This window comes from Macrotis lagotis, chromosome 7 (genome assembly GCF_037893015.1).
Source record: "Macrotis lagotis isolate mMagLag1 chromosome 7, bilby.v1.9.chrom.fasta, whole genome shotgun sequence".
In the NCBI taxonomy this organism is placed as follows: Eukaryota; Metazoa; Chordata; class Mammalia; order Peramelemorphia; family Peramelidae; genus Macrotis; species Macrotis lagotis.
In genome coordinates, this window is record NC_133664.1 from 94,931,349 (window position 1) to 94,956,495 (window position 25,147).

The 25,147-nt window shown below is 35.6% G+C and overlaps 1 protein-coding gene across 6 annotated transcripts; it reads left to right on the forward strand.

Annotated features, from left to right (window-relative positions):
- Positions 1-1,325: 1,325 nt before the first annotated feature.
- LOC141492734 (GTPase IMAP family member 8-like) lies at positions 1,326-24,297 on the forward strand. 6 transcript variants are annotated; one of them, XM_074193379.1, is made up of 7 exons: positions 1,470-1,553; positions 3,865-4,178; positions 6,194-6,251; positions 11,586-12,334; positions 13,345-13,393; positions 14,274-14,873; positions 18,402-24,295. In XM_074193379.1, the coding sequence occupies exons 3-7, from the start codon at positions 6,194-6,196 to the stop codon at positions 19,406-19,408; spliced, it is 2,463 nt and encodes an 820-aa protein (XP_074049480.1). In that variant the 5' UTR covers positions 1,470-1,553; positions 3,865-4,178; the 3' UTR covers positions 19,409-24,295. The 6 variants fall into 6 exon arrangements, with proteins under 6 accessions (XP_074049479.1, XP_074049480.1, XP_074049483.1 ...); XM_074193381.1 differs by lacking the exon at positions 3,865-4,178 and adding an exon at positions 9,047-9,123 and having other exon boundaries at positions 1,523-1,553; positions 18,402-24,294; XM_074193380.1 differs by lacking the exon at positions 1,470-1,553 and adding an exon at positions 9,047-9,123 and having other exon boundaries at positions 1,560-4,178; positions 18,402-24,294.
- The last annotated feature ends 850 nt before the right edge of the window (positions 24,298-25,147 follow it).

Below are 25,147 nucleotides of genomic sequence, written 5' to 3' on the forward strand. Positions count from 1 at the left end.
AGATGCTGGCTATAAATCATGTTAAACAGTAGTCACTGACACTGAAACTGGAAAAGATCAGTTTTTCTTTTCTCCAAAGAAAATACATTCTAATGATGGATAAAGGAGGATGGTTTAAATACAGGCAAACCTCAGTTGGATGTGTCCAAAGACTATTCTTCTCACTGCTTCTTCCTAGAATCCTTGAACATATTGGGTATGTCCCAAAGAGGCTTTTGAGATTCCTGTTCAGAAATGAACTTGGGTATCCTCTCTGTCTTGTTAGGGAAGGCCTCAGTGCTGTGGAGTAGAGACACTCTGGCTGAAGTAGCTACCTTTAGTTATGTTTCCTCTGCAAAGTGGACACATTTGCTCAGCATTTGATTTACATATTTCAATAACTATGACATTAATCTTTTGTTTTGATTTTTATTTTAACTTGAAATATGCATCCTTTAAGTACATATTCAAGGGTGTACTTGATCATATGTTTGTTCTGTTTGGATTTGGGGTGTTAGTGTGCAGTGTCAGTGAAAGATTGACTAATGGGGTCATGTTGGTGAATTCAGAGTCATTTTTTAAAAAAGCCTGATATGGATCAATTGTGAAAGTAAGTAGATTTCATTATTGGGAGTTTGTTTCCTTTCCCTTTCTAGGGTCCTTTAAAAATTTTTACCCCTAGTGTGACCCTTAGGCCCAATCACCTCCCCCGACCCTGGCAAAAAAAAGTAAAAAAAAAGACAACTCAAATTTTAGAAGTCCTTTTTTTTTGTCTTGTTCAAAATGCTGACCCTTTTAAAAGGTACTGTGCTGTTCTTGTATGTACCTCTCACTCAGGTTTCAGAAGGTCATGCTCTGTCTCTGCTTTGCTGATTAAATCAAATATTAATTTAGTTTGGACATCAAGTCTTTGATTTAAGTATTGCTGATATATTTTTGGGGGGTTGTTGGGGGTGGAGGAAGGGTGAAAGAAGAATAGGTGATAGAAATGATGGAACTCAAGTATGGTTTGTGTAGGTCTGAAATAAAATCATGCATCTTTTTTTAAAGATGAAATTATATTCTATAACTCAAAATTTAAAAATTAATGTTAAAATAATAATGTATGCATTAAAATATATATTGTATAAGGCTTCACCGGCAAAATGGGTGTCTCATGGCTTTGAAAGAGAAAATGAGGCTGATGACTGCACAGCCCTCTCTAATTCATGTATTTGTTACAGCATCACCTTCCTGATGTTATGGTCCTCTTTGAAAAAGAGGATAAAACAATAGCCCTCCAGAAGGAACAGCAGGAACTGGGTGTGCTGTGTACTCTGTTTAGATGAATTTCCTGGCTCCTCCCTCAACTTAGATCACTCATGGCTCAGAGTAACTTTCGTTTTCCCCTAAATCACAAGTTTTTTTTTATTACACATTATTATGGTCCATGGGGGAGGAAAAGGAAGACTCCTGATCCAGAGAAGATAGACAGAAAACAGCTTGCTTTTCTCTTAATCTCCTTTCCACTAAGAGCTTCTTCCTACTGGCAGATTACATGGGAACCATGTTGGGAGAAAGCTGAGTCTCTGGCAGTAAGTAGAATGTATCCAGTTTTCCTAGGAGAGTAAGGAGAAGCAAGATGGGATCAGTTTGAGATCCTGAGAGTGTCCAGAGCTCAATGGACTCCTGTGAATTATGGTCTGTCAATATGTACTTGTGTGTATTTGAAACAGGAATGCATTTTAAAATATCAGTCTTGCAGAAATAATTCCCAGATTAGGGCAATCATATGCAGATGGGGAGGTGGCAGGCTACCTTGGTAGGGACTTTGAGAAGGATCAATCATCTCTCCCCATACATGTACCTAGAATTTCTCACATGTGTCAGAGCCTTTCACTTTATAGAGAAAACTTTCACTCTATAGAGAAAGAGAAAACCTGGGGTCTTAGTTTACACTGAAGTGTGAATGGCCATCTGAGACTTCCCTAAGAGGAGGTTCTGATTCTATGGGAGGCTAGAGATTAGGCACTTAGTTTTGAAAGGAGGATATCTCTGTGTGTGTACACACATGTAAGCACATGTGTACATAGACTATGTGTCTCTTGAAGCTAGGAAAAGGGGAGGACCCTGTGAGCTGCAAGTATTTAAATGCAAACATCTCTGAGATATTTATAGCCCTTTCTAGAAATGTTGGGGGTATGGAGGGTGGTGGGTAGAGAGGTCTTTTTTTAATTAATATTTTATTTGTTTTCCAATTTTATACAATATTAGTTTCTACCTATTTTTTTGGTAAGGTTTTGAATTTTACAATCCCCCCCTTTCCTCCCCCTCCCAACAGAAGGCAGTCTGATAATCTTTACATTGTTTCCGTGTTATACATTGATCAAAATTGAATGTGATGAGAGAGAAATAATATCCCTGAGGAGAAAATAAAATATTAGAGTTAGTAAAATTATGTAGTACATAACAGTGGATCTATGCCTAGTTTTTGCCATACTATTTTCCAGTTTTCTCAATAATTTTTGTCAGATAGTAAATTCTTATGCCAGAGACTGATGTCTTTGGATATGTCAGATAGTGGATTTCTGTAGTCATTTACTGTGGTTTCTTTTAAACCTATCCTAATCCACTGATACATTATTCTATATCTTTTTTTTTGTTTGTTTTTGCAAGGCAATGGGGTTAAATGACTTGCCCAAGGTCACACTGCTAGATAATTATTAAGAGTCTGAGGGCAGATTTGAACTCAGATTCTCCTGACTCTAGGGTCAGTACTCTACCTAGCACCACCTAGCTGCCCCCCCCCCCACACCACTATTGTTCTATTTTTTAACTAGTACCAGGAAGTTTTGATGATGTAGTTTTAGATCTGGTAGAGCAGGTCACCTTCTTTTACATTTTTCATCATTTCCCTTGCTATTCTTGAACTTTTGTTGCTCCAGATGAATTTTGTTACTATATTTTCTAGCTCAGCAAAATTGCTATTTGATAGTTTGATTGGTATGGCACCGAATAATAATTTAATTTGGGCAGAATTGTCATTTTTATTATATTAGCTTGACCTATCCATGAGCAATTGACATTTTCCCAATTATTTACATCAGACTTTATCTGGGTGAGAAGTGCTTTGTAATTGTGTTCATACAGTTTCTGGGTTTGTCTTGGGAGGTAGATTCCCCAGTATTTGATAGTCTATAGTTACTTTAAATGGAATTTCTCTTGCTATCTCTTGCTTTTGGGTTTTGTTGTTCATTTATAGAATGTTGTTGATTTATGTGGGTTTATACTGCTGCTTTCCTGAATTTGTTAATTGTTTCAAGGAATTTTTTAGATGATTTTCTCAGGTTCTCTAAATATACCATCATATCATCTGCAATGAGTGAGAACCAATTCTGATTCTTCAATTTATTTTTCTACTCTTATTGGTAAAGCTAGCATTTCTAGCACTATATTGAACAGTAATGGTGATAGTGGGCATCTTTGTTTCACCCCTGAATTTATTGGAAATGCTTTGCTTTTATTCCCATTAAATATAATATTTGTTGATGGTTTTAGGTAGATACTATCTATTATTTTAAGGAAAACTCCATCTACTCCTAAACTTTCTAGTGTTTTTAATAGAATGGATATTATATTTTATCAAAAGCTTTGTCAGCATCTATTGAGATAATCATGATTTCTGTAGGTTTTGCTATTGATATGTTTAATTATATTGAGTGTTTTTCTAATATTGAACCATCCTTACCCGCCTGGTATAAATCCTATCTGATCCTAGTAATAACATGCTGTAGTCTCATTGCTAAAATTTTTTTAAGATATTTGCATCAATATTCATTAGGGAGATTGATATACAGTTTTCTTTGTCTGTTTTGATTCTTCCTTTTTGGCCACCTTTCTGAACAGCCCCACATCAATTGTGACGAGGAGTTGAAGACTTGCTTCTTTTCACAGACAAGTTTTATTCTGGGCTCAGTTTGTAACTCTAAGGATGGTCATTGACCAGTGATGCCATCTTCCAGCACTGAATTGGGGACTGAAGCACTGAAGAATTGGCGGATGGGGTGGCTCCATGAAGGGGGAAGGAGGAGGAGAGGGGAGTTTGTTTGCCCTTTAAATTGTAGGAAATTCACTAGAGCACACCTTGAAGATTCACTGGTGGATTATAGGCCTTCTGGACTAAAAGAAAAGTAATAGAGAATTGCAAGATTTGAACAAATGTAAGAAGTAAAATTTTAAAGTTATTTTGCTTCGTAATACATTTTAATTCTCTGCTAGGGCTCTTTCTAATGCTTTGCAAGCTATAACCATTTGTAGTTTACTTTTCAATATGAAAATGGAAAAATTTATAGATACCTTTATCATATACTTCACAAAGTAAATAAAGTAGAATTTCTTGACCATCATGGCCTAAGGCTGGGTTCTCCAGAGTGAAACACAGAATTTTACCCAGGGTGCCTGGATAACAGTCAATTTTTAAACTTGTTTTGATTAAGGGAGAGAAGAGGATTGGAGGGGGAGAAAGTAGCACAAGAGTGTGCCATCTCCAAGAAGGGGCCTGGTTACTTGTGCATCTGTACAGTCTGCTCATAAAACTATTTCTCATCATCTTGGCTATAGTCATCTCTACCTATAACCAGTCTAGTATGAGAAAAGGAGCAGGTTCTCTGTATATTCCCATAACGAAAAATTTTCCTTGACATATTCTTCTGTTCATTTACATCCTTCCTGTTATTGTTTGTTTACTTCTCCATCTTATTATGATTAATGATATGACCTTGGATAACACGTTTCACTTCAGTGAAGAAGCACAGGTTGATTTTTATCATACTAATGGGGTTGAACTAGAAGATCTCAAAGATCCTTTCCAGTTGTAAAGTTTGTCATTTAATATTATTTGAGGTAGATTTATATTCAGCCAAAGAAACATGCTACCTTATTGGAATGAGGTTAAGTTTTAGGCCCTGTAGCCTCTAGGTCAAAATTTCATCCTTGGATAATTGCAAAGCAACATGAAGCATTCCATGATGCTTAGGGTCACTTGAATTTTTATATCTTTGAAAAGAAGAAAATTTCAGGACTTCCTTTTTGAAGTTGGATGGTTTTGAGCCACACATTTATGTATATTGTAGTAAGATGAATGGTACAGAATCTCTACTTCTGAGAAATTTTCTGTTGGGTATTGTATTTTACCTACTGTGCTAATTCTGTTTTTAAAAGCAACAAGGAAGTTTTAAGTTCTGTATTGAAAACTATAGTTTCCAACTTTAATTTATATCTTTCTTATTTTATACATTTTCTTTCTCTTTTGAACCATTCTGGGACTTTTGATCGTGTTCTATGATCTTATACTCATCTATAGGATTCTGTCATTTTGTCAGACAATATCATAGAATCAGAATCGTTTCTGGGGAACCCTGGGGCCAAGGACTCTGGTAATTCTTAAGGGCAATTCTCATTCTTGACATTTGATCAGGGTTTCTTCTTCCTCTACCAGATCTCTAAGGAGATGAAGCCCCTACCTCCCAAGGCAGAGCACTCTACTCCTGGAGAGCTCTCATTATTAGGAATTTTTACTGACACCAAGTCTCAATGTGTTTTGCTTTTAGCTCTTTATTCTGGGGCCATACAGAACCAAAGACAGTCCTCTTATATACAGCAGCCTTGAAATATTGAATATAGCTATGATATGGAGAAATATTAATACTAATAGTGGATTCTGAGAGAGAGAGAGAGACAAAGAGAGATTGCATCTTATATGATTCTGCCTAAAGCTAATTTTAGGTAACATTTATAGGAATCTGGAAGAAAAGAAAGATATCTTAAAATCAAGTATGAGTTAAAATTCCAAAATTGGTGAGTAACTAATATTACCCCATATTGTATTTTAAGATATCTTTCCTTTCTTCCTTTCATATATTTAAGTCCTTCACCTCCTCTGCACGCTTTAAGATTCATCTTCAATAGCTTTCTTAAATGGTGAATTGAATGTAATATTAAAATATTTTTAATATATTTACATATATATTAGAAATGATACATTGGTTCATGCTGAATTAAAATGATGCCAAATCTTTACCATTAAAATTTATAAAAATATTCCATGGTGATTAAAAGTTTTATGCTCTGGAAACAAGAGTTTTGGGCTTCAAAAAAAGCCTATGAATTGCTCTTTTACTTATATTTCATGATAGAATAGTCTGACAAAATTTTCAAAATGTTGACTCTCCCTCAGATGCTTCAGCAAGTTACAGTCATGAATCATCAAGAAAGACTCCTTAATCAACAACTAGGTAAGGAAAGGATTAATTGGGAAGAATTCTTTCCCCCTACTTCAAAACTGTGTTTTGTGCTGTCTATATTTTTGAGGGGGAAATTGTTCTTTTTAACAACTATGTAAATTCCAAGTAAACTGCTAACAAGTGAAAATAGATAAATGTGCCACCACAATCCAGTGGAAATAAGGTTAAATTGGAAGCCATGGGATTTAAGTTTGAATAGATAACTGATATAACTGAGTGATCACCTGAGTAATAATTTAATTTTTCAGGGTCTCAAAATTCCTTGTTTATTAAATTAGGGTACTGAACTTACCTATGCTATCACCCATGCATGGCTATTTTTTTTGTCCATTTCCAACTATGATTCTTTAGTTAACTCTTCTGCTCCCCATAACCCAACTCTCTTGATTGCTCCCCCAATCTATTCCCTTTGTTTCTATTTCTATCTATTGAATGGAACAAGTAAAACCACAAAACTATGCTGACTGAATTCACTAAAAATTCATGTTTTGTCTTCCCTATTAGGCCCTCTCTACAAGGATTCAATCTTTTATTTTCCTCCATGTACTTCCTATCCCACTCCTTTCCCAAAGAAGCTGTTCTAAACTTTCCCTACTTTCCCACACTACTTACTTGCCTGACTCTCTCAGTTTAGGATTTTATCTCCTACTTTTCTGAGAAAATTGAGGACATTTCCTGGGAGCTCTTGCTTTTCCACTTCACATCTTACAGTCCCTTCACATCATCTCCCATTAGTAAATGTTTATCAGTTGTTGGGAGTAGATGACTAGAATCCTTTCCAGTCCTAGATGTATGATCCTAGTATTTATTTTGCCCATTAATGAAGCTGATTTCATACAATTGAGAGCTAATGACTTAGACTTCTGTTTCACTGAGAAGATCAAGACAGTCCAACTGAAGCTTTCTTATCTCTATCCTCAGATCTTCCCATCATCAATCACTCTTTTTTTCTACAAGCCATGTGGTGCTCTTATTCCTCACTAATTTTCGCTACTTGATGTCTTGAGAGCATTTCCCTCCCAACCTTCAAGACTTTGCTTTAACAATTTCCCTTTCTCTTTCAATCCTTTCTCAATTTCTCCTCCTCTACCTGTTTCTTCACTTCTGCCTACAAACAAACATAGTCTTTCCTCATTATTATTAATTTTTTTACATATTTAGAATTTTTAAGGTATATGAAATATTTTCCTTAAATCAGTCCTTTGAGATAGATGTTACAGGTTATATTTATCCCTATTTTGCACATGAATGAAATGAAGCTTTAAATAACTTTCCCTTTGTCATATGAATATTAACTATATTAAAGTTAGGCTTAACCCTAGTCTATTTTGACTCCAGATCCAACATTGTATCCCCTTTCTAGATTTCTATATCCCTTTATCTGCAGTGTGATCATATCAGTATTTGACTGAAGTTGGTAGAGAAAGTCCCTTATTGCTCTCCAATATCTGGGTTACTCAGACCAAGTTTGTTGCTGGAGAAACCCCCTCAACCACCCTTTTTAAAAAATGGTTTTGCTCATAAGCCTGTAATTTAGTCTGTAGTATACTCAAATACGGTTTTGGTAAGTCTCATGTCCAGGATATGGTTTTTAGCTACTTTTCAAGTACATGGTCATATCTATGTGTCTATCTATCTATCTATCTATCTATCTATCTATCTATCTATCTATCTATCTATCTATCTATCTATCTATCTATCTATCTATCATCTATCTGTCTATATATCAGTAAAAGACAAAATTTCAGGGAGTAGATAGAAACATAATCTGTTAGAGACCTTCAGAAGGGAAATGATCTTGTGATTACTAAATAGTTAGATTTTGATATGAATGCAATCTATTTCCTCCATGATATTTTAACCAGTTCCTCCCACAGTTATCAGGCCACTCAGTGTTTTGCACATCTTCACCAACATTTTTTGTCCAAGAAGCTCCCATCTTCCCATCATTTGTTTTAGAATGCATAAACAGATGTTGGAACAATGGATAGAATTCTAACCTGGAGTTAGTATAACCTGAATTCAAATCCAGTCTCAGAAACTTATTATTTTTGTGATCCTGGGAAAGTCATTTAATGCGTCATTTGCTTAGTTTCCTCATCTGTAAAATAGAGATCCTACTTTGTAAAATTATTGTAAGATCAAATGAGATAACATTTATAAAGTCCTTAGCACAGGTGCTATGTAAATGCTTATTCACTTTTCTTTCCATTCCCTTTCAAAAAACAAAAATTTCTTGTGAACATTAAGGGTAATTTAATATACTATTTATTAGATTAATTACATTTATTTACTGCTTAAGGAACCACTAAAATTCTTGAACTTCTTGGACGATTATTGGGAAAAAAATGAAAACACTGCCCTATATAAAATGTTAAACACTGCCCTGCACAAAACACACTTTCATTATGATAACTATGGTCATTTACTATAGCGTAATATGTACCTAATCTGTTCCACTGATCCACCATGCTTCTTTACCAGAATGAGATTGTTTTAATAATCACTACTTTATCATACAGTTTGTGATCTGGTAGGGCTACTTTCTTTCACATTTTTTTCATTAATTCCCTAGATATCTTTGGTCGTTTGTTCTTCCAGATGAATCTTCTATTGTTTCTTCTAATTCTACAAAAAAGCATTAAAAGAGTTTGATATGGCTCTGAAAAATTAGATGTTTATGTAGAATTGTCATTTTTATTATATTGACCTGATTTAACTTTGAGCAATCAATATTTTTCTATTTGTTTATATTTGACTTTATTTGTTTGAAAATTGTTTTGCAGTATGTTCATATAGTTCCTGGGTTTGCCTTGGTCGGTAGACTCCCAAATATTTGATATTATCTACAGTTATTTTAAAGGTAATTTGTCTGTTTTTTGCTGCATGATTTTGCTGGTAATATGCAGAAATGAAAAGAAAACCAAATTATGAGAATTGAAAATAAAAGGGGTGAATTGGATTTATTTTATATCTTGGAACTTCACTAAAGTTATTAATCATTCCAATATGCTACTTACAGAGAACATCTTTGAGACATAGAGATACACACAGAGTAAAGCAAAGGGGTAGGAGCAGTATGTATTAAGCTTTGACTAAAGCAAAAAAAAAAGCCAGAATGGAAATCATAATCTTAGACAAAGCAAAAAGCAAAATACATCTAATGAAAAAGAGATAAGAAAGGAAAATATATCTTGCTGAAAGCTATCATAGACCATTATTTAAATCAATACTTGTATAAACACTATGTGGCATGGCATCTAAATTTTTGAAGGAGAAACTTAATGAGTAATAGATGAAAATAGAAAATAAAACTATACTAGTGGGAGATCTCAAATTTCTCCTTCCAAAATTAGATAAACATAACCAAAATATAGGAAAGAAGGAAGTGAACAAAATTCTGGAAAAGTTAGATATAATAGATTTCTGAAGAAAATTGAATGGGAATAGAAAGAAATATACTTTTTTCCCTCTCAGTAGTACATAGTACACAAAAATTAGCTTTGTATTAGGACATAGAAGTCTCCCATCCAAAGGTAGAAAAGCAATGCATTCTTTGTATCTCATAAGGCAGCATAAATTATATTCAATAGTGATCAATGGAAGAGATTAAAAATTAGGAGGGGTGCAACTAACTGGTGCAGTGGATAGAGCATCTATAATCAGGAAGACTTGAGTTCAAAATTGACCTCAGACTCTTAATACTTAGCTATGCGACCTTGGGCAAGACTTAAACTCATTGCCTTGCAAAAACCAAAAGAAAATTGATTGGAAACTAAATCATCTAATCCTAAAAAATAAGTGAGTCAAAGAATAAATCACAGAAACAATTGATAATTTTGTTAAAGAGACAACTTACCAGAGCTTATGGATTTTAGACAAAGCAATATTCAGGGTAAAGTTTATGTCTTCAATTGCTTATATAAATAAAATGGAGAAAGACTAGATCAATGAACTGTGTATGCAATGAAAAAAATTCAAAAAGCAAATTAAAAATCCTCAATTAAACACTAAATTGGAAATCCTGAAAATTAAAGGAAAGATTAATTAAACTAAAAGTAAAATAAATATTGAAAACTAGAAGTTGATTTTATGGGGGGAACCCAATAAAATATATTATCCATTGGTTAATTTGATTTAAAAAAAAGGAAAGAAGAAAAGAAAATTTCCAGAATTGAAAAAGAAAGGGGTGAATCCATCACCCATGGAGAGGAAATTAAAACAATTGTTAGGAGATATTTTACCCAATTATGCCAGTAAAATTTGACAATCTAAATGAGGTAAATGAATATCTCCAAAAATAGAAATTACCAAGATGAATAGGAGGAAAAAATAGATTACTTAAATATCCCAATCTTAGCATAAGAAATTGAACAAGCCATCCATGAACTTCCTAATAAAAAATCCCCAGTGCCAAATGGATTTAGAAGTGAATTCTATGAAACATTCAAATAACAATGAATCACAATACTTCCCAATCTGTTTGGCAAAATATATGGAATACTACAAAATTCCTTTTATGACAATAATTTGATACTGGTATTTAATCCAGGAAGAGTCAAAACAGAGAAAGAAAATTATCAACCAATTTTCCTATTGAATATTACAAGAAATGTTGTTTTAAAAATTGATGTGTAATGGTAAACAGTAGGGATGTTGGCTTCACATACTCTTCTACCTACCAGCCAATCAGTCAATCAGTATTTATTAAGTAACTGCTATGTGCTAAGCATTGCACCAAGTGTTAAGGGTTCAAAGAAATGCAAAAGGTGGTATTGCCCTAAAGGAGTTCATGAAATGGGGAGTAATGGGAGACAAATATGTATAAATAAGCTATATAGGGTAAATGGGGTCTAATGGGGAGACAAAAAGAATGTGTAAATAATCTATATATAGACTAAATGGGAAATCATTTTAAAAGGGAAAAAAGTAGAATTAATACTGGTTGGGAGAGTTATTGTAGAATATGGGATTTTAGTTGAAACTTGAGGTAAGTCAGGGAAGGAAGGAAGTAGAGATGTGGAAGGAGAGAATGCCTCAAAATTAAGGAGAGCTGGAGAAAATGCCCAGAGTCGTGAAATGGAGTGTCCTGTTCAAGGAACATCAAGAACAGTGTCACTGCATCACAGAATATGTGGGGGAGAATTAGAAGGTATTAAGATGATGGGAAATGTGGGTGGGGCAGACTATGAAGGGTTTTGAGCCCCAAATAGAGGTGTGGACATGTATTGGAGCACTTGATGAATGACTATTGAATAGTGTTATACTGTAAGGAAATATATACACTCCCATATGATGCTGATGACCCTGTTCCTTGTGTTTCAGAGACAATGGCTATCAATATATCTATTAATAACAAGAGCCCTCAACAGGAGGTGGAGCCCAAATTGGGCTTTGGATCATCAGAATTAAGGATTCTTCTCCTGGGGAAACATGGTGCAGGGAAGAGTGCAACAGGAAACAGCATCCTGGGAAAGCAAGTGTTTGAGTCGAAATACAGTGAGGAACTTGTGACCAAAACTTGCAAGAAAGAAAGTGGAGCTGTAGGAAAGAGGGAAGTTATGATCATTGATACCCCTGATCTTTTCTCCACAAAAATTTCTGCTAGAGAAAGGGGGCAAGAGATCAGACATTGTATCACCTTCTGTTCCCCGGGTCCCCACATCCTGCTCCTGGTTACATCTCTGGGTTTTATCACAGCAGAAGATGAAGAGGTGGCGAAGGGCATTCAGGAGACCTTTGGAACTGAAGTTGTGAGGCACATGATAATTCTTTTCACAAGGAAAGATGAACTAGAGTCAGATTCACTGTCAGAGTTCATTAAAGAAATGGACAATGAGTATCTGAAGAAACTGATTCTGAACCATGGTATCCAATTCTTTGCTTTCAACAACAAAGCAGGTGCAGCAGAACAGGATACTCAAGTTAAGGGTCTTTTTGAACAGATTAATTGCTTAATACAGAAGAATGACCAGTCTTATGCACACTTTATTGAGAGTATAGGAATGAAAGAAAACAATGTACACCCCAAAGCAGATTTGTCACCAAAACTAACAAATGCCGAAAAATCCCAGGTAAGAGCCTGAATCTCAGAGTTACATTGATAGATACCATCTCTTGCATTTTTATGATGCTTTTGATTCTGAAAAGGAGTAACTAGAGTTTACATTTCCTTTAACATGGAACTCGATCACATGGGCCTTTGCACATGTTCAGATTTAACAAAAGTACTCCATTTTGCAATATGGCTTTTGGGGAATTCGTTAATTTATAAGTATTTATTTAGCTTCTGTGTAGCAAGCACTCTATTAGGTTCTGGAAATCCAATGACAAAAGGGAAAGTCTCTGCCCTTGAGGAGCTTACAGTTTGCTAGATAGATAGAACAGGTATACATATAAGTAAACACAAAATACTTACAATTAAAGAAAAATATTTTCATTGCAGGAAGGCACTAATGATTTGTAGGATCAAGATAATTCTTGTGTAGGATGTAGCAGTCAAAGCTAGACAGATTGGATGAGATGCATCAGGAGGCAAGTATTCTGGAACTATGCTTGCAATAGCTATATGAGTATGGGTGAGCCATTTACCTTGACTAGGTGTCAAGTTTCCTTTTAGTGTTTGATGATGATGTTTGACCTTCATTCTCAAAGAAGACCATAACATTAAGGAAGTGATGCCATGACAAGCACATGAATTGAATTTGAATGAGTGAGGTGTTGTGTTAAGTCACCAGTTTTGCTTTCTCCTCCAGAGTCAACTGGAATCAGTGGCTAGATATGATTCAGGACAACTGGAGATGGCCCTGGATGAGAGGCAGTCAGGGTTTAAGTGACTTAGGCCTTACTGCCTTTCTGTGAAGGCCTTGCTAGGCTTTCTTGAGGGTCCCAAGTTTCTGGCAGGGCAAGTGTCTATTTTTTCTTTGATTCATAATATTTCGCACTACTTTCTGCACTTTAGGTGGTTTAACTCTTAGTCTTTAAAGAATGTTTTTTTTTTAAATTTCAATTCTGTTCTTTGAGGGAGGATAAACTTGGTGATTCACAAAAATTGTTTCCCACCCTCCCTGTCTTATATTTTCAGGAATTCGTGAATATACTCAAGACCTATCAAAAGGAAGACAATATTCCTGGTAAAATCATGTTTCAGTTTCTATTTTATACCTTTATAGTCTCATATCTTATGCCCATGTCTATATAGGTCAAGAAGAGAAATTTAGTTAGGGAGAAAGAGAAGGGCATTTCAGTGAAAGAAAACAGCATGAGAGCATGAGCAAATGCAGGTAAGTGAGGGATTTGGCAAGGGTCAGGATGAACATAGCTGATAGGAGATCTATATATGGGAAGAGCCTTAGTCTTTTTTTTATCCAGGCACATCTCAAGTCAAATACAGTCAAGTTGAAAAAGCAGAAATGCTCTGTGTTCTTCATATAAGTCCTTCAGAAAAAGATAAATGCTTTAATTTCATTGTTCATGACAAATTAAAGCATAGACAATGAAGAAATATTTCCCTTTGCTCTGACCTTTAATGGCAGTGAACTCAGATTAGTTCCCTAATTGTCCTATTATTACATTGACTGCTTTTCTCAGGAGAAACTTGACCTATCTAAATTTCTAGAAAATGTCAAGGCTGCCTGATACTTATTAGGTGCCAATCACTTGAAAAGATTCCCCATGCCAATTGAAGAGGATAAACATGAGGTATGTTAACCTGTAACATGCCCTTTTATAGTTTTTACCTTTTGGAAATATCAGCTATATTAAAATAAATTTCAACGGTTACATGATTTTTTCCAAAATAAAATGGTTTGTACTAGAATCAGTACAAAAGAAATTTAAAATTTTTCTTAGGACATTTTTGGGATTCCTTTTGATTCTGGGTAGGATTCACCTGTTTTCATGGCCTCTGCATTGCCCATGGTCAAGTCCCAAGTTCTGCCTCAGTCCTGTTGAAACTTTCTTCCATTTGCAGGAAAAAGGTTATCTATTAATATGTTTGTTTTATGCCAACAGGGTCTGGGTACGTGACAGCCAAACAGGACAATGAGATAGATGAATTGAATATTCTTCTTGTGGGGAAACATGGTTCAGGGAAAAGTGCTGCAGGAAACAGCATCCTGGGCAGATATGTATTTGAGTCCAGACTCAGTGACCTGCCAGTGACTCAAGTGTGCAGGAAAGAGCAACGGATCTGGAGAGAAAGAAAAGTCGTGCTCATTGATACTCCAGATATCTTTTCCCAAATGGACTGCCAGAAAGAGTTCTGTCATCTATTCTCCCTCTGCTCTGTGGGCCTGCATGTCCTCCTTCTGGTGATGCCACTGGGCTCCTACACAGAAGAAGATGAAACAGTGGTGAGGAATATCAAGAAAGTTTTTGGAGAAGAGGCTCTGAGGAGACACGTGATCATTCTGTTCACCCGGAAAGAAGATTTGGCAGACAAGGACTTGACGGAGTTTATAAAGAACACAGACAAACCTCTTCAGAAACTTGTTAGGGACTGTGGAAATCAGTACCATGCTTTCAATTATCGAGTCACAGGGGAAGAGGAGCAACTTCAAGTGAATGAACTTCTGGAGAAGATCATCACAATGGTGAATGAGAATAAACCTGGTAGGAAAATAAAATGTGCAAACTCTGGAATATGGGTGTTGGGAGAAGAGGGAGAACTAGAAAGAACGTCTACATTCGAGGGATATGTCCTCAAAAGAAGCCTTCTTCCTTCTATCTTCCACCAACCTTTTTTTGTTGTTGTTTTACAAGGTAATGGGGTTAAGTGACCTACCCAAGTCACACAGCTATTATCAAATAACTGTGGGCAGATTTGAACTCAGATCCTCCTGACTCCAGGGCCAGTGCTCTGTTTACTGTGCCACCTAGCTGCCCCTCACTAACCTTTTATTTGCAGTTTGGTATTCTATTATATCCTTTCCCCTATTGAATTCTAGTTATTTTATGTGGTCCAATCTCATTTCCCCAACTAGATTGCAAATGCCTTGAGGGAATGTTCATGGTTCATACTCTTCTAAATGCTTCATGGTAACTAGCATCATCTCTCATATATAGAACCATAGAATGAGTGTTGGAAAAGAACATAGATCTCCATCTATCATGCTAAGTTTCTAATTTTACAGGTGAGGAAAATGAGGTTCAGAGTCAATGAATCTATCTCTAATTTGTTGTGAGTCACAAATAATAAGTGGCAAAGTCAAACTTTGCACTCAGGGCCCGAGATTCCACATTAAGGATCATACCCTAGCATACTAATCATAGAGTTTAATAATAGAGTTTCAAAAAACTCTGATGGACTCAATCATCATGATCTCTTCTGAGATCTTTTGTCAACTACCCTTCTAAGTTCTTACATTTCACTTATATTCTGTTTCTTTTCCTGTTTCCCATTCTCTTTTGTAAATTTATTAGAGTTTCTGATATTGGGATAAATGAGAAGAAAGAGGCAGAAAGGCTTTAAAGAGATCCTGCCTGCAACAAGCTTTGATTAAGAGTCATTAGCTAGACATGGTTTTAGATGCTAGGTGTTTTTCAGGAATAAGACGAAGATAGGCCCCAATAGGGAAATCAGCAATTACTTTCAAGAAGATTGTCTTTGGAATGGGTAGAAAAAATTTCAGAGACTCTAGAAAGGGAAGATAAATACGCACAGGGAAGAAGGGATGATGAGAAAGAATGTACACTCTAGCTTGGGAATATTACCCTTTTTTTAGTCTCATGGACCTTTTTGATAATCTGACGGAGCTTACTGACCACAAATATTTTCTCTTAATGTAGAGAATAAAATATATAAGAATACAAGGGAAACTCATTAGAGTGAAATGTAATTTTCAAAATATATTTTTAAATATTCATAAATGTAGGTTAGCAATTACTGTTTTAGAGAGAAATGGTCAGCTCTTCCTTTTCTTCAATATTTCTCAATATCTCAGCTCTTATTTTTCACTCTCATGATTTAAGTGAATGAAATATTTTTCCTTCTCTGACTTCACTTTTCTCATATTTTACATGCAAAAAATTGGGTCTTTATCTAACTTTTATAGTCCACGTATTATATGATTTTTTGATCCACCTATATTGTACATTTTATGATCAGTGAACTTTTACCCAAATCACTCTGCTTTTTCTCCACACTTACCACAAACTAGGGCCAAATCTTTCTAAGTGACTATTAATTCTCTTGGGTGATTTTCAAAATTATTTAATATTAAATATATATATATATATATATATGTACATATATATGGATATATATGTATGTATATATACATATATATGTATATATGTACATATATATATATAGATAGATACAGATTTCTCTAATGAGAATATGGCATCAAAAGAAGTAGATCAGATAAACTCTGTTCTAGAAATTTTGATGATCATTTAGAGAAAATATGCACAATAAGGATACAAATAAATATGGAGCATGGACTTGGACCTGAGTTCCATGTTGGGAGAGATAAAATACACAGAGAAAAAAAATATCATCCAACAGAATAAAATGCACCTTAACACGAAATATTGTTTCAAAGAATCTTTGGGAGTCCATAGAAAGAAATGATCACTCTTGCTTACTAGTTGGGTTAAGTTTTATGGAAGAAACTCACTTAAAGTTATCATTAGAGTAGGGATAATTTGCAGAAATTGATTCATGCTTTGGAGCACTACATGAGCAGAGGTGGGGGAAAGTATCACATTTTCAGGGGAACCATAGAAGGGTTCCTTGACCAGAGTGAAAGAATAGAATTTCTGAGATACCTATGCTAGACCTAAATCTCTGAAGGACTTGGCTTTGGACTTCATCTATTAATATAAAAGATTATCATTTTAATTTTAAGGACGGAAGAATGATTTGATGAAAGTAGCATTTGTGAAAGAAATATTTTTATAACCTGTTTGACTATGATACAATCAGATGAGAATCAGTAACAAGAATAGCAATAATAGTCATAAAGATAAATTGCATTTCAAAGTGAAAAAAGTGTTATTCAATGATTGCTTTTAAGTAGCCTTCAAAATGAACTTCTAAAGAGTCTGCAAAGGAATTATCTTAAGGAGACACAGTGAGTGAAAAAGAGGTCAACAAAATACATGCACAGAAAACTCTTCACCTCTAAGTCCCAAAATGCAAATAACTCAAATTTTCTGTCATATACAGTGATAGTTAACATAACAATCACCAAGGAATTGAATTTTGTTCAGTACATTCCCATCATGTATTTTAATTTTAGAGAAATGAGAATTATTATATGTGGCATACACTCATATAATCAGCATGTTATCAAAGAAAAACATGAATACTGTATTCTATGTTTTATATACATGTTTTTCTTCGAGAAACAATTTCAATAAATTTGACACCTCTAAATCTCAGAATTTCTCTAGTTACAGAATGAAAAGTCCAAATTGGCACAGTTCCTTCCCCTTTCCCAATCCTCATCTCCTTGGACATCATTCTAAGCCCCCAAAGTTGGAGCTAACAATTATAGAAGTGTGGAATATGGAAAATGGAAAAATGTCACAAAATGACAGAGTAATATTTTGGGCTCAACATCCTGCCTCATCAGGTGGACCACGAATAATTTAATCTTTTGGAATTATTGAGTTAACCATGTAATACTCTCTCCTGTAACTATATTTGGTCAGTAAGTCAGTCAACAAACATTTATTAAGTATTTATTATGGCCAGGCACTTACTAAACAGTGGGGATACATAAAGAGCCGGAAGACAGTTTGTGTCTTCCAGGAGTTAATAATCTGATGATAGCTCACATTGGATGAGGCAAAAGAGAGATCAGAGATTTTCATGATGGAGAGGGAGTAATTAAGGACTAAAGAGATGGGCAGACTCATCATAACTTCTTAAGGTGTAACTATTAACCTGTTTGGCTTTTACTTTTCAATATTAATCTAATGATAGCAACAGAAGAAAGAGGTGAGCAGAGGCAGATAAGACAAAGGTGAGGGGGCAGAGGGTGAGGCAGGACACACACAACATATGTGCTCAATCCTTCACAATTAGAAATGAGGCTCAGCTCTGCCTCACCTGCTGCTAATCTTACTGCATGTACCTCATTTATATTCCTGACAGCTCTGACCATCTTTTTTCATGTTTGTGCTTTCCAGAACCAATGATATCAAGAGAGCTGAGGCTCATACTTGTAGGCAAGTCGGGAAGTGGCAAGAGTGCAACTGGAAATAGCATCCTTGGCAAGAAAGTCTTTACGTCTAAGTTAAGTTCCAGGCCAGTGACTGAGAAATGCCAAAGAGAGAGCAGGAAATGGCATGGAAGGACACTTGTTGTCATTGACACCCCAGATATCTTTTCCGCCAATGCCCAAACAAAAAACAAACTTCAGGAGATCTGTCGCTGTATGGCTCTCTCATCCCCAGGGCCTCATGCCCTACTCCTGGTGATTAAGTTGGGTCGTTATACCGATGAGGACAAAGAGACGCTCAGGTGTATCCAGAAGGTATTTGGAACTGAGATTCTGTCACACACCATCCTTGTCTTCACCAGGAAAGAAGACTTAGGGAAGGAAACCCCGTCAGAATATTTAAAAGAAACAGATAACAAAAACTTGGTCCAGTTGAATAAAGAATGTGAAGGATTTCACTGTGGTTTCAATAACAAACTTGAAGGAGAGGGACAGGAGGCCCAACTAAAGGAACTTATGGAAATGATAGAAGGCCTTCTGTGGAAAAATAACAATTGTTTCTATTCAAATGATGTATATAGCTACATCCAGGAAAACAGCCAGCCGTTAATGGAGGATCTGGGAGAAGAACCAGCAGGCCAGGGACGTGGTTCTAAAGGAGTTGGCTGTAATGAGAATACGGCATCAAACGAAGCAGATCAGACCAACTCTGCTCTAGAAAGTTTGATGATCATTCAGAGCAAATATGAGCAGCAACAAGAATCACAGCTGAAGAAAGAGTTATGGTTGGATGGCAACTTATCCTGGAGTTCTTTCTGGGAATGTTTTTCTGTCAGGTTCCTCTTTTGTTTTCTTTTCCAGCTTCTATCAAAAATGTACCAATTGATTGGACTTAGGCACCGTGATGTGAGGAAAAGAGACAGAGGTAGGAGACAGAAAGTTCCAACTGCCATTCCTAGCTCTGTCACCAACTAGTTCTATGGTGTGAACAAGTCACTTCATCTGATTCCTTTGGCAAGTGATAAAACATATCTAGAGAGGTAACCTCTGTAGTCCCTTCGGACTCTAGTGTCCCCTGATGCCAAGTAAAGGAGGCAGTCTCCAGGAGACTGCTGATGCCCATTACTCTAATCCTAGTTGGGAAAACATTACAATTGGTTTTGGTTCCCTTAAAGCAAGTTCATCAGAGTCCCTGGCACTTTACTGGCATGTCATAGAAGAAATTCCTTAAAGATAATGCATGTAGTAGATGGCAAATGGGTCTCTTCTAAATCTCAGATTCCATGAACCCCATTTTATAGATGGTGAAACTGATGTTTAATGAAAAACAAAGAGATCTCTAAAAATCATAAAGTGACAAGAAAGTTTTTTTTTTGGCTAGATCAGCTAAATTGCCAAAATTCTTCATTAGAGCTATCCTGCCCTTCATCCTGACCCCTATTCATATTGATGTACCATCTCCCTAAAAGCAGGCAGCATCAACATCGAAATTCATACACCCAGCCTTTCATTAATGCAGGTGAAACAATTCCCTTTATGTTCCCTTTATGTAAAAGGAGAAAGGCAAGAGGAAAAGTGAGCCACCCAAGAAATTCACTTAGGAATCTGCCTGCTGGGACCAAACCACCTGACTTCATCTCTCAATCTCATTTCATACCCACATTCTCTTCAATCCACAGGAATTATGTCTGCTTCTTCCAAAAATATTTTATCTCCTTTCTGCTTTTAGTCTGCTGCTTCAATTATCCTGGCCACATTGTCTAGTTAGATAGACTGAGACTAAGTGGATCAAAATTTACAGAATCTCTGAGCTGAAATGGTCCTCAGAGATGACATACCTTCAACCACAACTGCTTAGAAATTTTCTCTACCTTCCCAATAAACAGCCATGTATCTTCATTTGATGAGCAACATCGATGAGGAGCGCACCTATCTATTAAATACCTTTTCCTTGCACATTTGGACTTAAAGGGCAATACAGTCTTTACTAAGAGAAATTTTGAACTTCTACCCTACTCTAGAATGGTTTTTGAAGCTTATTAAAGCTTTAAAAAAATTGAGGAACCTGGAACTAGTTACCAGGTAGAAAAATGAGAATAGGATGAATGAAAAAACTTTCTATCTTTGTCCCCACCCTTAGAAAGACTCAGTAGGACATTTTGACAATGTATAGGGGCATCCCATCTGTACCTTATGTATAGGGGTATCCCATCTGTACCTTTAGGTAGAAAAAAGTTTAAGAGGATTCAGTCACCCTAAGCTACAAATAAAGAGTAGGAATCTTCTAATTAGAAGGCTAAGAAAGAGAATTCATAGCTTCCATTTCATCTGCCAACTAGGAGGGTCTGTGAGACAGATCAATGATAGAAGCGAAAATATTATTACCCTTGACACAGTTGGACAGGGACACCTCACTCTAAGTTTGTAATAGAACATAGCAGTAGTGACTGTAACACTGAGAAGGAGGACCATGCTTGGCAAGCAACAATGTAAAGGCAAGCCATAGTAGGAAAACCACATTTTTTCTTTTTAGGTTTTTTTTTTGGCAAGGTAACCGGGGTTAAGTGACTTGCCCAAGGCCACACATCTAGATAAGTGTCTGAGACCGGATTTGAATGCAGATACTCTTGACTCCAGGACCGGTGCTTTATCCACTACGCCACCTAGCCTCCCCATCACCACAGTTTTAATGAGGGGTAACCACATAGTTTAAAAATGAACACATTTTGTCTTCAGAGTCGGAAAGCTTCAGATGAGTGGATGACCTTGACAGATGAAAATGGAAGATTCGGAAAGCAGTGGCAAAATATGGAGTTTGAGTTGATATCTTCAGAAGCAAAGATGAGTAGCATAGTCTGAGTAATGGTATGGGACGCTGAGCAAACAGCAGCATTATAGCTAGGACAGTTGTTGAGAAAATGGAGCTATAAAAACATAAGTAGGAGTGTTTTCTCAGTCATGAATTAAGACTGATTAGCACTGAAGTCCTTCCTCAATTTGGGACATTAGTTATCCTGAAAATTGATTTCTTTGGCAAATGACATGAACATGGGAAATACTTATTGGTAGATTGGGGATTCATGTCAATTTGTATAAGAACTAAGAATCCTCCTTCCATGTGTCTTTCTACTCCATAATATTTTGTTATTCTGTTGTAATTAAATATTTTAGTATCTGTTAAATATTTCCTGCCTTGTCTGTTTTTAGAGTAAGGGGCTCAACCTCATTTCTTACTCACATTGGTCCCCAAATAGCATGTGATTCCAAAGTTAAATGAAATAGCAGTTATAGATAACTTAAGCAACTGAATATTTCTGCATAGTTTGTTATGTCTTAAGGAAAGCTGTCTTCTCCATTAGTCAATTCCTATTTACTATCCTATTAATGGACTTGCTCATTTTCAAATCTCTGAATTCTGTTTATTATCTTTATGATATATAGACATATATTTACATGTCGTATGCATAGATATAAATATGCACACATGTATATATGTTCACATTCTTGCTCATATAGATAGTTATAATTAACTAAAACACATAATCAATATTGATTTATTGCTGGGTGACCTGAATCTAAAAAAAATAAAAGCTTATTGAAAGCATGCTAGCACATGCTAGCTCACAGTACATGCCTGGTCCAAATTCCTGATACTTGGTACATCTGTACCCCTGAAATTATAGTTCATGACCCTTCCCCCAACACACTATAAGTTTATCTTGAATAGACAGCTAGATGATCTGATTAGTTAAATGGCTTTTCTTATAAAGTTGCTTCTCCATGAACTGATGCTGAGCGAGATGAGCAGAACCAGAAGAACATTGTACACCCTAACAGCAAGATGGTTGTGATGATCAACCTTGGTGGACTTGCTCATTCCATCAGTGCAACAATCAGGCACAATTTTGGGGTATCTGCAATGGAGAATACCATCTGTATCCAGAGAAAGAATTGTGGAGTTTGAACAAAGACCAGACTATTACCTTTAATGTAAAAAAGCAATCATGTTATCTTATTATGTAATTTTTCTTATCTCTTATACTTTATTTTTTTCCCTAAAGGAAGGATATAATTTCTCTCTCATCACATTCAACTTAGATCAATGCATACCATGGAAACAATGTAAAGACTAACAGACTGCCTTCTGTGGGGGGGGGAGTGAGGGAAGGGAAGAAGATTAGGGGGGAAATTGTAAAATGCAAAATGAATTAATTAAAAAAATAAATGTTTCATAGAACTCAAAAAAAATGACTTGTCGCAAAAGTAGTAACCAAAATATATTTTCCATAAATCTGGGGCACAATATCCAAAAAACACATTTCAGTATTAAGATTGGATTATACATAAAAAAACTCAGGTAGAAGTGGGCAGCTAGGTAGCACAGTGTTACTGGTCTTGGAGTCAGGAGGACCTGGGTTTGAACTTGGCCTCAGATTGAACCTAGTTGTGTGACTTTGGGCAAGGCACTTTACCCCGTTGTCTTAAATAAATAAAATTTAAAAAATACCCACAGGTAGAGGAAACACATGTCAACAGAACTTGGAAGGAGATGGATTTCAATTCCCATCCCTGAAGATGCAAGGTAACTTATGTTTTTGTAATGGTGATAGGTCATTGAGAGAATAACATGCTAAGCATGAACTAATGTCCCACATGACTTTGCAGCATATCCAAGTAATTGTCCATTAATTGTAGGATGAAGAGATTGATTTTTTATTTTATTCTTTAACTTTAAACTTGAATAGAAAATGAAAAAGATTTCCATATATACAGCAGAAGATTCAATTAAAATCAATAATTTTTTATTTTCTAATAAACCTATAAAATAAATCCTGTATATTGTTTGCAAAACAACTCAGCTTTTCTAAGCTTCCTTCTGTTTTCTTTTGTTCTCTGTTGTATACTTTCTTTTGATATTTTTGATATTTTAATATTTTTGCCCAAGATCATATAGCTAGGCAATTATTAAGCATCTGAGGCCACATCTGAACTTAGGTCCTCTTGACTCCAGGGCCGGTGCTCTGTCCACTGTGCCATCTAGCTGTCCCTCTGCTATATAATTTTAATTTTATTTTTTCTCCCTTCTCCCACCAAGAGAAGGCTACAATTAAAAGTATATATAATATATATATGTATTATATGCATATATTATATATACATATATGTGCAAACAATTCCATAAACCTATGTACATACACACATATATGTATATATAAATATATGTGAAACCATACTATGCATATTTCTATTTGTCAGTTCTTTCTCTGGAGATATATATAACATTTTCCTTGTGTTTCTATTTTTTTCTAAATTAATCATCTCATCATTTCAGATATCATAGCAGTATGCCTTCACAGTCATATATCATAAGTTATTTAACTAAAACCCAGATGAAGCGTATTTATCGTTTTAGCCTATCTAAAAGGTATAAGATGCTATCCCAAAGTTATTTAGAACATATTCTCATATAATGTGTAGTCTTGATTTCTTCATTGAAAAACTGCCTATTCTTATCCTTTGATCATTCATCAATTGGGGTATGACCTGTATTCTTTTTTTAAAAAAATTTATTTATTTAAGGCAATGGGGTTAAATGACTTGCCTAAGGTCAAATGGCTAAGCAATTATTGTCTGAGTCCTGATTTGAACTTGGGTCCTTCTAAATCTTCTAAATCCAGGGCAGGTGCTCTATCCACTGTGCCACTATCCACTATCTAGCTGCCCCTATGACTTGTATTCTTCTAAATTGGACAAAGTTCTCCAAATATTTGAGAAATGTAATCTCTTTCTTGGAGATTATCCATGAAAGTCGTTTTAAATCTCTCTTCTATTTTCCTTCTAATCTTGGTTAAATTGGATTTTTTTATACAGTTCTCTATCTCTTGTTTTTTTTTAGCATGCTATTCTCCTATCCATGAATCTGATAGTTAACATGTTCCATGTTCTTCTAGTTTTCTTTTAATAGCTCCCTTATTATCTAGGTTACCTGATCTTGGTACATGATTTAACATATTGATATTGATCTATGCTAAATTTCTGTGAGACTTCTTTATAGTTTTCCCAACAATTACTTTATCACAGAATGTATTCTTCTCCTCCAAACTTAAAACTTTACATTTGTCAGACATGTTACTTGTAGTCTTTTACTACATGTTTTGTTACCTACTCTGTTCCACTAGTTCATCTCTCCATTTTGTAGCCATTACTAGATAGTTCTGCTATTCCTATTCCCCCTCTCTTGGGCAACTACATAGTGAAGTGGATAAAGCACTGGCCTTAGAGTCAGTAGGACAGGAATTCGAGTTCAATCTCATACAATCGACAGTAGCTGTGTGACCTTGGACAAGTCATTTAACCCTGTTTGCCTCTCATTCAGAGCATCTCCAGCTCCCCGATTTATATCTGGCTCCTCCAGATGACCCTGGAGGAGAAAGTGAGGCTGGTGACCTTAGCACAGCATCCTCTCACTCAAATATGATTCATGAAATTGTCTTGGCATTGCTATTCCTCCTCACTTATCTAATTTTTCCAGTTCCAGATAGTTCTGCTTTTGCTCATTCCTCCTCAGTTTTCTAATTTAGCCAGTACCAGTTATTTCTGCTATCCCTATACCTTCTCATTTATGTACCATTATCTTGCTCTCCCATTCTTTAATCTCAGAGTTCCAACCCTATTCTCCCACCACCACCCTCCCCCACTCTGCTAGGTCTTGTG

What these genes read in the sequence shown, in the direction of transcription:
- LOC141492734 (XM_074193378.1), top strand. Translation starts at nt 1,341, where the DNA reads ATGGCTCAGAGTAACTTTCGTTTTCCCCTAAATCACAAGTTTTTTTTT. An exon ending in CAAATGCCGAAAAATCCCAG is followed by an intron (nt 12,335 to 13,344) that starts GTAAGAGCCTGA and finishes TTATATTTTCAG; the next exon opens with GAATTCGTGAATATACTCAA. An exon ending in AAAGGAAGACAATATTCCTG is followed by an intron (nt 13,394 to 14,273) that starts GTAAAATCATGT and finishes TTATGCCAACAG; the next exon opens with GGTCTGGGTACGTGACAGCC.